The sequence below is a fragment of the Panicum virgatum genome, chromosome 2N, assembly GCF_016808335.1.
Source record: "Panicum virgatum strain AP13 chromosome 2N, P.virgatum_v5, whole genome shotgun sequence".
In the NCBI taxonomy this organism is placed as follows: Eukaryota; Viridiplantae; Streptophyta; class Magnoliopsida; order Poales; family Poaceae; genus Panicum; species Panicum virgatum.
Genome location: NC_053146.1, coordinates 17,322,440 through 17,334,533, shown reverse-complemented (window position 1 = coordinate 17,334,533; position 12,094 = coordinate 17,322,440). Strand labels below are relative to the sequence as shown.

The 12,094-nt window shown below is 46.5% G+C and overlaps 1 protein-coding gene and 1 pseudogene across 1 annotated transcript; both read right to left on the bottom strand.

Moving 5' to 3' along the window:
• Positions 1-5,668: 5,668 nt before the first annotated feature.
• On the bottom strand, positions 5,669-6,225 carry LOC120662454. The gene has a single exon (XM_039941598.1). The coding sequence runs from the start codon at positions 6,173-6,175 to the stop codon at positions 5,669-5,671; it is 507 nt and encodes a 168-aa protein (XP_039797532.1). The 5' UTR covers positions 6,176-6,225.
• A 383-nt stretch (positions 6,226-6,608) lies between these two features.
• On the bottom strand, positions 6,609-8,245 carry LOC120659886 (annotated as a pseudogene).
• Between the last annotated feature and the right edge of the window lie 3,849 nt (positions 8,246-12,094).

Genomic DNA, 12,094 nt, shown 5'->3' with positions numbered 1-12,094 from the left:
GAAGTGGGAAAAGCTATAGCAAAACAACTCTTCTAAGAATTAGTTTAACAATATCACATTTTTATTACATTATGTGCCACAAAATTAAACTTTAAACTACACATACTCTGTTGACTGTTGTATCACAAAACTACACTAATATTGTCACTTTCTGTCATGGAACTACTATCATAATATTGCAAAAAGAAAAAAACATCCGTCATGGGCTTAGTGGGTGGTTTTTGTTAAACTAGTTAGTTTTCTATACTTTTCTCAATTATTCTATTGTGCTTTTTCTTTAGGTTGATTAAGCTGAGGAGTATTACTTATTTTCCCATGTTCCATATACACATTTCTTGAAGAAATTTCATAAGATCTTAACTCATTCTTCAATGTGATTTCTACTTTTAACCTATCCACTACTTTTTTTTTGAACGATCCGGCACAAGATGATGCCCATTTCATTGATAAAGAAGGAATAAATACAAGTAGGTAGTCATGGAAGATTACATACAGGAAAAACAAAGAACACAGCCGGAAGCATAGACAACATTAAGGCGCGCGATGTCCACCAACATACACTCTTAAAAAGCCGCCGTCGAACTCCCGTCGTGACCTCACGTCAACGGAGAACCTAGAGAAGAAGACCGCACCGCACCAAAAGGCCACCGCCGTGCGGGACCCATCGCCGAAGTACCGCTGCAGAACCACACTCCACCTGACAGGATGTTAACACCAGATCCAGACCTATCGCAGGCTGCCTCGCAGTCTTGCAAAGGCACAAACGCGTGGGGGCCTCGCCACATCCGCCGTTGGACTCCACCTCACTCTCGTCGCCTCGAAGAAACACCGCATGCGGGGGCCGCGCCACGTCTGCCACAGCACTCCACGTCACAGATCCGTTTCAGAAGTCGCCATCAGGATAGAGGCGGAGTTGCCCCGCTTCCAAGAACCTCCAAAGAACAGCCATGCCCCAACCGAAGATCGACATCACCTCATTGCTCCACCCGCGCAAAAGGCTCCCGCCGACATCACCTCGTTGCCCCGCTTGCGCCATCTTCTGACGATGTATCACACCGGAGGAGTCCAGCGGAGCTGAGCCACCCCGCCACAATCCGTTGCAAGCCAAGTCGTCGCACGTGTCGATGCCGCAAGCGTCGTCGCCTGATGCTGTCCCACACCGCACTGACAGTTGCCTAGCAACGCCAGACACCATGGTCCGCTGCCAGTAGCCACACCGACAAAGTGAGATAACCCCTAACCGCCACCAGGGGTGCGAACGCCACCGTGCGAGCTTTGCAACCCCCATAAAGCTCGCCAACCTGCACTAGACCGCTCGACACCACCACCGAAAGGGACCTTCCATGAGCTGTCGTCACCAGCAATGGCAGAGCAGAGTTGGGTCTCAAGAGACGACGCCTCCACGGAAGGGATGACGCTAGTGCCGCCGTCGTCGCTCGTCTTGAGAACTGGACATGGTTTTCACCCAGAGAACCCGTGCTGCAGGGATGGAGATTCAAGATGACGCCCCAACGGGGAAAATGACACCCTAAGGCGTCGACATCATTGCTACAAGCAGTACAGGCAAAGGCTTTCGCCTAGAGCATCCCATCCGCATCACAGGACATACCCCACCTGACACTCCCAGGACCACGACCGTGGAAGGCCTTCCGGGGGCGGCGCCAACGGATGTGCCTCCTCGCACCTCGCGCAGACTGCCTTCCTGCCGCCGCAGCCGCACGCGAGACTCCGAGGCCCTCGCGGGCCACTGTCGTTTTCACACACGTCGATGAAGGCGGCCCATGCCATCCCGCATCGCGAAGTGGCACCGCCCGACGCCCCACGTACAGCCTAACGCCGCCAAAGGCGAGCACGAGCCTGGGTACTCCGGCATGATGTCCGCCATTGCAGACCACCTGGCCACCACTTCCCTGGCGCGTCGCAGCAGGCCGCTGCCGTGGCCGCCCGCCGCTACTCTGGCCCATTGTACACCGCTGCAGGTCGCCAACATCGTCGAAGCTGCCAACGTCGCACCAGATCCAGCCGCGGAGGGTCTGGATCCGGTCATCTGGCGGCCACCACCGACGCCGGGCGTCCTCACGGGCCTGCAGCACGCCGTAGAGCAGCCCCAGATGTCGCACCTGTCGCCTCTAGCTGCTGCGCCCATCTCTTGGCCGCCGCGGCCAAGCCTCCGCTAGAGAAGCCTGGCTATCGCGCCCGCCGACCTAGCTGCCGCGCAGCCAACCGTCGCCGGGAACTGCTGCTGCAGGCTGCTGCCGCCGTCGTCGACCCGGCCATCACTACAGACTGCCTGCTCGCCGCCGCTACCGCTAAACGCCGCCCGGCAGCGCCGCTGCACCACCATCGACGCCCTCCGCTGCGGGCCGCCGCCACTCCTCAGATCCCTCCGTGGGATGCACGGATCCGGCCACCGGAGCTCCAAATACGCCGGCCGCTGGCCTCGTCGCGCCTCGGCAACGCTTGGCCGCCGTGCATCACTCCCCGCACAGAGGGGCACTCAGCTGCCAGACGAAGGCCTCGCAGCCGCCTTCCTAGGGGCCGCGCGGGGCTTCCTGGCGGACCTCTCCGGCGGCGGCGAGGAGGATGGAAGCGGACGAGACTTGCGGTGGCGACGAGTAGAGCGGCCGCTCGGGTCCCCGTGCGGGAGGGTGACGCGGGGCTACGCATGACGCACCCGGGTTCAAAGGCTAGAGATTAAGAGAATCCTTTAGTCCTGGTTGGTATTACCAATCAGAACTAAAGGGTCCTCTGCAGGTTAGTTTATAGAGGACACATCACATCTAGAATTCAAGTCTTGAGTCTAAACCGGAAAAGGATCCTCCGCAAGTTAGTTTATAGAGAAAACATCACATCTAGAATCCAAGTCTTGAGTCTCTAAAAAAAAAGAATTCAAGTCTTGAGGACTGCTGGTGGTGGTGCTTCCCAATTAATTTTTTGACTAGGACTTTTAGTTTCGGTTGTAGCAATCGGAAACTAAAGTTCATTTTTTTAGTAGTGATCGTTTCCCATGCTGTTTATACTCGATCGATTCTTTCTATGTTGTTGCCTCCCCCTCTCGTCCAATATATAGTTATATACTCTCTTCTACAATAACAGCAGCCATGCAAACAATCATAGCTAGGACCAGGGTTTTTTTTACTGACCGAAACCAGTCCGGAAACCGCAGTTACCAGTGTAACCGGGCCGGACCGGTTGCAAACCAGCCCAATTCAAAATTTAAATTTAAATTAAAAAAAATGGAAAAATTTATAAAAATTTCTAAAAATACTTCAAGTTGCGACGAATCTAATGGTGTCAAATTTTTTCAAATATTTGTTTATTTAGTATATTTTGCGGGCATGTGAAGTTAAACCAAAAAAAAGAAAAAAAGGCAGGCCCATTAAGGCCCATCGCGCCGGCATATGACTCACGCGGTTGCCTCCCACTCCCACGCTTATTACTATTGTAATTGTATGTATGATTGTAAGTGTGGTCTTTTACATTAATATGTGCATTGCTCGGTTTTTTTGGTCACCGGACCGGTTACACCTCAAACCGGACCGGTTTACCGACCAAACCGGTCGGCTAACCAGTGCAAACCTATTGAACTGTCGTTTTTGTTTGAAATTTGAATTTGTTCAGTTTTTTCCGGTAACCGATCTACCGGTCCGGTTTACCGGTACCGGCGGGTGCCGGTTTGGTCTGACCGGTCGGTAAAAAAAACCCTGGCTAGGATTATGTAGGGTTTGCGAACAAGGGGGCGCAACGGCTAAGCGCTAGCTAGATCATAATTTTTTGTCTTGCTTATGATCTGTTTTGATTCCAGCAGCCAACTATCTATTAGCTGTGCTCTTGCTAGGTGCAACCAGGAAACAGTTATTTTTTAGCTGGGTGGTAGGTACGATACGGCACTAGCTGACGTATTAGGTGGTGACCCAAAAGATATCAGTTATTCGATTACAAAGCATCTAGATATATATTATATCTAAATATATAGTAAAATTAAATATCTAGAAATTAAAATAATTAATAACTTGGAATAGATGGAGTAACTGTTAGCTGGGTGGAATTCAAATGGAACAAATGGGACCTTACTACGTCATGTCATGCGGATTGAGGCCAAAATTTGGCCAGCCAAAACATTTCCTTGACAAAACGAGGGCCATTCCTTTTGGGCTGAATTGCTGCCGGCAGCCAAGCCCATTCCTCGGTGACGAGGAAGACCTGTCTGCAGCCCAAAGCCGAAAGCTTTTATATACTCCCTCCATTCTAAATTGTAGGTTGTTTTGACAAATCTAGATACATAATCTTTTTCATGTATCTGGACATAGTATTTATCTAGATGTATAGTAAAAATTATGCATCTAGATTTATCAAAACGACCTACAATTTGGAACGAAGGGAGTAGTTTGATACCATTTAAATATTGTGATCCCAATTTAAATCGGCTTGCACTATTACATTGCATATATAATCAAATCTACGTATCCAGATCCGTACTGACTACTATATTTTAGTGTAAGATGTTTTGTTAGCGCCAGGCCTGCATGTCAGTCACTGAGGAGATATAGATTTGCCACCATGGCTATCTTTTGGCTTGGCTCCAATCAGCATCTCATACTTCATAAAAATATGTTCATGCCTAGGGTATGTTCATGGCTAAATTTTGGTTTGGCACAATAAGATACCACCATACTAGTTAAGGTCCTCCGCTAGTATTATCCGGTGGAAAACAACACAAAAGAATGGCACTATGGGAGGATGAGTAAATAAAAGGAGCAGCTCGATATCCGCGCATCTCTGGGGAGCATATCCTTTTAGGGCACCCGCAAAGGGTCGTTAGGAGCTCTCTATAACCGTGTGTTTGGTTTGGGGTTGTGTGGGTTGGGTTGGCTCCAACTCTTATTTTGGGGATGGCTCCAACATTTGTTTTGTTTGGTTGCTGGGTCGGGTTCGTTCCAGTTTCTTGTTTGGTTCGAGGACTGCAAAGGGTTGGAGCCAACCCGTCACTTGTTTGGATGGATGGATTGGAATGGACCTGTGGACCTGGTTAATGCTCGCCATCTACGACCGATTCACCGTGCCATCGATTAGTCAAGTCTGCAAAACAATGTCTCGTTCCTAAAGCCCCTTCAGGAATCAAACTCTAGGATCAAAAGCACCGTTCTTTCATGCATTCTATGGAATGTATTGGAAATGCAGAAATAAGAAGGTTTTTCGCCATGAAGATGAAACAAATTTAATGATCTCTAAATGCTGCAATGAGGATCTGATAGTTTGGTCAAATAGGTGTTTCTCTCCTTCCGATAAGATGAAAGTGGATATTTGGAGTAATTTCTTCCCAACTTAGTTAGATAGCTTTAGTCTTGCTTAGGCTTCTCTTTCTCTTTCAGCTAGCTTGCTAGCTTCTTTGTAATCTCTCCAACACCTGTACATTGTTGTTCTCCAACACTTATCCTCTGAATGATTCTCATTTCTGACAGACGAATCACACATGGGAGGAATAACAGAGATCATAACCAGAGCATCAAAAGTTCAAGCCTTTTACAATATATATCAAGTTCAAGGCCTTTACAATATATATCAAGTTCAAGGCCTCCACATAGCACGATACAAGCTTACTTAGACCACAAATATAAAGTTCTATGTGGTACTAACAAAAGAACCATCCCATGCCTACAACTTACCCTTACTGCCCAGAGTAGTTTTTGGCAATATACTTTGCAACCCAGTTTAATTTATGGTCAAAAGCCAGGCGGTTGAAAGCTCTAGCTATGTAAGGTTGGGAGACCAAATGGGTATAATAGAAGGATAAGTGAGTCTCATTGAAACTACCATTGAAAGCCATCAAGTTGTCAAACAAATCTGAGGGCACATCATTGTCTGATTTGCCCACTTCCTTTATCGCCTTGGCTATCTTGTTACTTCCTTTATTAATTGCAGCAACCAAAGGATCAACATCAGGCCTCGACCTCTTGTTGCTCTTCTTGCTGTTGTTGGTCTTGCCAATCTTGCTGGTCTTGCTTGCAAATGATGTTGCCCCATTGTTGCCTTCATTGGCAATGGCATCCCCATCACTCTTTCCTGTTTCCTCGGCCTCACAATCCTCTGCACCGCCATCCTCTGTACCTAGAGGTGCACTTGAGTCCTTTGCAAACTTGCCTGTAGCCATGGTACTTCCAAATATTGTGTTCATCTCCTCAAAGTGTTGAATAGGCTTGTTCAGAAAATCAACATCAGACTTGTGATCCTATAATATTTGTACAATTTCAGCAACTACTATTATGTACATGTGGAATCAATGGTTTTCTTATCCCAAACAAAAAAAAAGGTGAGGGCAAACTCTGTAGATGATCTGTTACATGAAACATTACCAGCAACAACTGATGAAACTTAAGAGGCACATTTCAAATGTTGTCATTGGAGCATTTGCTAAAAGTCAAACCTTAAATCAAGTCATAAATAGTCTACAACACAACAGGACAGTAGGTATCAACGGATTGATATGATGTGGTTTCAGCAAAGCATAGTTTCGTGAGACAATAATTTCAGCAAGGTAGCAAACAATAATATCAGCAAGGTAGCAAACAATAATTTCAGCAAGGTAGCAAACAATAATTTCAGCAATGTAGCAAACAAATATGTCCTCAAATACAATTTCAGCCATTCAAATACAATGATGACATTGTCCAATCAAATAAAATACAACACAGATTACATTGTCCAAACAAATAAAATACTAGTTTCAATGGCTCTGACGGTCAGCCCACATTTGGTCAGCCAAGCCTTGTCTAAAAGCGAGCATAATGGCATTCTCACTTGCTGTCCCAGCATATATGGTGTCCTGGGTGTCATCATTGTCATCTGGCTCATTGAATTCATCACTCCCATCTTCAATCACCCAATTATGAATGATGCAGCAAGCAATAACAATATCTACTTGAGTTTCATAAGGAAAAAAAGAAGATGCATCATCAAGAACTTTGAATCTCCTTTTTAGTGCTCCAAATGCTTGCATTATGCTGATTCTCAATGAACAGTGCCAACGGTTGAACAATTCCTTCTCATTTTGCACCGGATTCCTTCCCCATTCATTCAAGTGGTAGCGGACAGCCCGAAAAGGGGGTAAAAATCCGGGTTTGGCTCCATATCTAGCATCAACTAGGTAATATTTACCTAACATATGATGTGTAGTTAGGTTACATCTCAATGATCCAGTAATTTTGATGAACAAATTTATGGACAAGACATAGGTTAAACTATTACCTTGTGGTACACGAAGGCCATCCTCACATGCTAAAGCATCACATAAAACTAATGCATCATGTGCTGTCCCCTCCCATCCGGCCAAGACATAGGTGAATTTTTGGTCAAAATCTACGGCTGCCAGTACATTTTGAGTACAATGCTTGTATCTACCACGAAAAGCATGCTGCATTTCCTTTGGAATAGTGGCTCTTATATGTGTACCATCAAGTGCTCCTATACAATCCTACGTGATGTTCAAAGAAGTCAAGATTAGGACAATTATAGGTTTGTCAAAAAATAAATTTAGAATGTGACATAAGGTTGAGCTGCACACCTTAAAGTAAGGATACCACCTTGTGTCTCCTATTTTAGCGGGAGTGTCCAATGAAGGGGGCCTAATATAATCCTCTCGTAGCTCACCAATAGCATGAAGTACTTTGTTAAAATAACGACTGACTGTTTCTCCGGATCTACCAAAATTGGTTGCAATTACTCTATTCCTAACATTATGTCCAACAGTATGTAGAAACATTGCCACTTGCTGCTCAACACACATATGAACGGTATCTTCAAGTAAAGCATGATCTCTAAACAACTAACAAAACCGAAAGAAACGTGCTTTGTTCATTCTCAGCATAGTCTACACAAGTTGTGTCATTCCTCCAAATTTTGTCATTCAGGTAGTCAATCCTCTTCCTATCCCTTTCAAACATTGGGGCATAAGTAATCCCTTCCCTTCTTGCAACTCGTTTTCTTTTCCTAGACTGACCAATAATTGCCATGACCGACAAGAACCAATATGAAGCAGCAGCACAAATGAATACCTTGGTCCTCTTATCCATCTGCATACCACAGATTAAAATTGTGACTACAAATGACCTAGCAAAAAAATCATCTAGGGTTTCCATGTAGTAACACAAATCCAGCATAGATCTACATCAAACATCTTTCACACATGAACAAGGATGAACAATCCAGCATGGATCTACAGGAAACAACACTGGATTTACCTTGAACAATGGAGGGACCGGTGGAGGGAGAGGAATGCTGGAACGGGGGCGGCTTGCGGCCACGAGACCGGCTCCCAGGCGGAGCTGGCGCGCGTGCGCGGCGGCCGGGGAACGAGCCTGCGGGCGGGGCCGGTCCCCTGCCCGCGCGACCTGGCGCCGTGCGCTCCTGGTGTGCGGTCGGGGCCGTGGGGCCGCTCCCCTGCCCGCGCGAGCTCCTGGCGTCCGCTCCTGGCTGTGCGGTCGCGGGCGGGGCCGCGCTCGTGGCCGGCGGCATGCGGTCCGCGGACCGGCCGCCGGGTGCTCGCAGCGACGGGAGGGAGAGACTGGAGGGTGAGAGAGAGAAGCGTGAAGGGATAAGGCTGGAGGGATTTACTCGTGCGTGATTTTTTCAACCCGAGCGGAGCGGCTCTGTCCGCCGGATTTCGACGGACGAGCGCAACCCGCATCTTTGAGGTATATTCTGCTGAGGTTGGTTCCATCCCCTACCCAACCCCTATCCAAACAGCAAAAAAATGGGTCGAACCCGTCCGGGTTGGTCCCATCACTCCAACCAAACAGACGGTAAGAGTGCCAACTCAGCTTTTTCAAATAAAAAAAATAAGAAGAGAGAGAAACCTGTCGCTTCACGTAGCGAGAGCGCTAGCTCGAGTATCCACGCTGAGCGGGTCCCACTAAACAATTTACCCCGCCGAGCAGAACACCTGGCATGCGCACGCACGGGGAGCAAAGATGAGAAGATTGAGATAGGTAATAAAGTAAATATGCGGGGTCCAAATTTGTTTTGTGCTAAAGATGAACTGTTGGAGCCATTGTCGTTTGAGCTCTCTACAAGCTGAGGTGGCAAGTACTATCGAAAGCAACTCACGTTAATTGTTGCGGGTGCCCTTAGGCCTTGTCCAACGAGTAGCGATGTCGCTGGTTTGGCTGAGTTGGCGGAGAGAGAAAGGAGCAAAATTCTTCCGCTAGCGAGTAACCCATCGCTAGCTCATGGCGTGCTTTCCTAGAGTATAAAAGGAGCTGCTCGATATCCGCGCATCTCGTGGGAGGATCTCCTTTTTCGGGATTTGCCAATCGATTTCGATTTCTCATTCCAATTTCTCTGTATACACTAGAAATACAGCATCCTACCCAGCAGGAAAAAATAAAAGTAGCCTCGTCAATGCGCCCAGGAGATGGTGATGAAGAGATTTGTTAATTGACAGCTACTTTATTACCTTTATAGTAATATACGGTGTATTTTATCTCGAAATGCACAGGTATACGAGTCCACTTAATATTATATGATTAGAAAAATATAGGAATCTGGCCCCTCCCTCGCTCGGCCGCTCCCCACTCCAACCCTTCGCGAAAGGTCCAGCCGTCCAGGAGTTATGGAGCTGGAGCGAATCCTGCTCCAGATCTCTGATTTGCAAGATCTCTACTAATCTTCCAATTGAACAGGTTCGAGATATGGACATCGATACCTAAATGAGGACATAGTAGCACTCGATGAGCAAGTGTTCGAACATTGCTCATGGGAGGAATATATTGGTGATGCGAGGTGCGTGGCCAATGATTCGGTGCTTTTATATTTATGTACTTTGCTTCATTGCTGATAGCATGGGATGCAAGTTTTTTTCTTTTTTGCAGCTTTGTTGGCATCGGTGTGCCTGATTAAGTTGCGACACTAGTTATGTTTTCCAGCCTGACAGTGATATGGAAATTTCATATCGTTTTCTACTCTGAAGGTGATATCACAGCAGTTTCTTCAGCTATTTTTTCGTGTCTACTTGCACTGATGGTTTGGCTAATTATAAGCATTCTTTTTCTTCCTATCACAGCCCATCATTTGACGTGCTGCGGTGCTGGATGGAAGCTCAGAGCACGCGGACGGGGCTTGATGGCATGGTACGGCGGGAAGGGTTGCAACTGCACAGGAGAACAAGAGAAGCGATGTTGTTTGTGATTTTCCCTTGAGCTCATTCTGGATTACTTCCTTTTCCTAGTGCATGATAGTTCTCGTTCAGTATAGATGAACAAATGGAAGTAGAAACATCTCAATGCACGCATATTCTAGAACTACATGCAAGTGCAACATGTTAATATGCTGGAAAATGTGCATTCTAATTTTGTTTATAACTAGTCTATCAACCCATGCTCCTGCACGAGCTAATTAGAATTAATATAAGAATAAGATCGATAAGTATAATTATCTATCTCACACTCTTTTCATCTATTGAATATTCTAACACATACACTAAAACATATATTTATCATTATCTAGCTAGAATAGATTTCATTTTGCATCACACCTCCATATATATTTAATTCATGTTTAGTAGAACTATTTGTTTGTGAATTGGTATTCTTATCTCTTCCATCGTATATGAATATATGGTGACATATATCGTGGGTAGTATTTTTATATAAATAATAATAAAAATAATATATTAATAATGATAGAAATAGAAATTTAAAATTTTATATTGATGTACTTTAATATATTACTATAATTATATAATTTAGATTTAGATTTATGAGTAATTTAATTTGCAATAATAATGATATAATTGGATAATTTATATGCAAATTTAGTGAGGTATTTGAAACGTCCCCTCATAAGAGTAGACTTAAAAGTGATACATTATCAGTCCTACGAGACTGATAACACTTTTATTATATCAGATGGTCCTTGCTCGCCGTCCTCTAGGTTTCCATTTGCCAAGGGTTGCGTAGCAGCTTCTCCTTCATCGGCGGCAGTAGACCTTTCAAGGTTCTCGGGTGGGGCTTGTGGGGTTATCACGAGTGGTCCCCATCCTATGACGGGCGTGCCGAGTAGAACAAGGTCTTCCCCAATTGCAAGGACTGGCGTTTCGCTTCCGGTCCATTCCTGCATGCGCTGGTCTCGGGCTTGTCTGAGGCTCTCCTGAGCGACCGCTTCGCTGCTGACCGCGGCTGCGGCTCTTGCCTCGTCTTGGGCTGCTCGTATCTGTTGCAGTCTCACCGTGAGCTCTGCCTGCTCGGCTCGATGGGTCTGCTCCCTCAGAATGTCGGCTTGCTCGTCAAAGAGCTGATCCAAGGAGGCTAGGTAAGTAGCCACTTGGTACAGGGGGTTTTCTTCATGGCGGCGCCATTCCAGACTTCTCATGCGTGCTTCCCAAACTGGGGTTCTGATAGCCGGCAGAAAGAACCTCATTGGTGTGGGGGCGAGGTGTCTTTCAAAAATCCGGCATAGATAACGGAGCACCTTTCTGACGGCCAAGGGATATGTGTCTTGGTGCCTAAACCCTATAGCGGTCACTCGCCACGGCTGAATGTCGGGGTAGCGGTCACTTCTGGCGATGACCAGGATCACCCTGCAGCGGAGGGTACCATGGTACTCGTACTCTCTGCTGTAGTACCTTAGGCATTCCGTAACGCCAAGGCTTTCTAGGGCATTGATCAAGAGGCTAGGGAAGCCAGGTGCAGCTTGGCAATTGCCCTGTGTCCATCCTTCCTCAGCCATCTGAAAACAAAGATAGGGTAAACAATTTTTGCACAAGTATTTGGGTACGAATGGGACAGATGGTACTTATTATTACAACATGGAGAGGTACGGGTTCCATGGGTACATGATTATCAGGACAGGGTTCTAGCTTGGAGTGCTACTCCTATCAAGGGGACTCTTCCTCGATCCGGATAGGGCGCTTCTTTGATGGAAGACACTGATCCATCACATCATCTTCGGTCTGAGTACCTTTATCCCAATGGGTTTCTTCGGGTTCTTCTTCTTCCTCTATCCACCCACCTATTCCTCTGCGAGCCTCGTATTCTTGCATTTGGGATTGGAGAGCGGCTAGGGAATACTCGGCGCGTGCGGCTCTTGTCCGTTGTTCCTC

Bases quoted from the DNA above. Each gene is read 5' to 3' on its own strand.
- LOC120662454 (XM_039941598.1), bottom strand. From the start codon at position 6,175: ATGAACACAATATTTGGAAGTACCATGGCTACAGGCAAGTTTGCAAAG.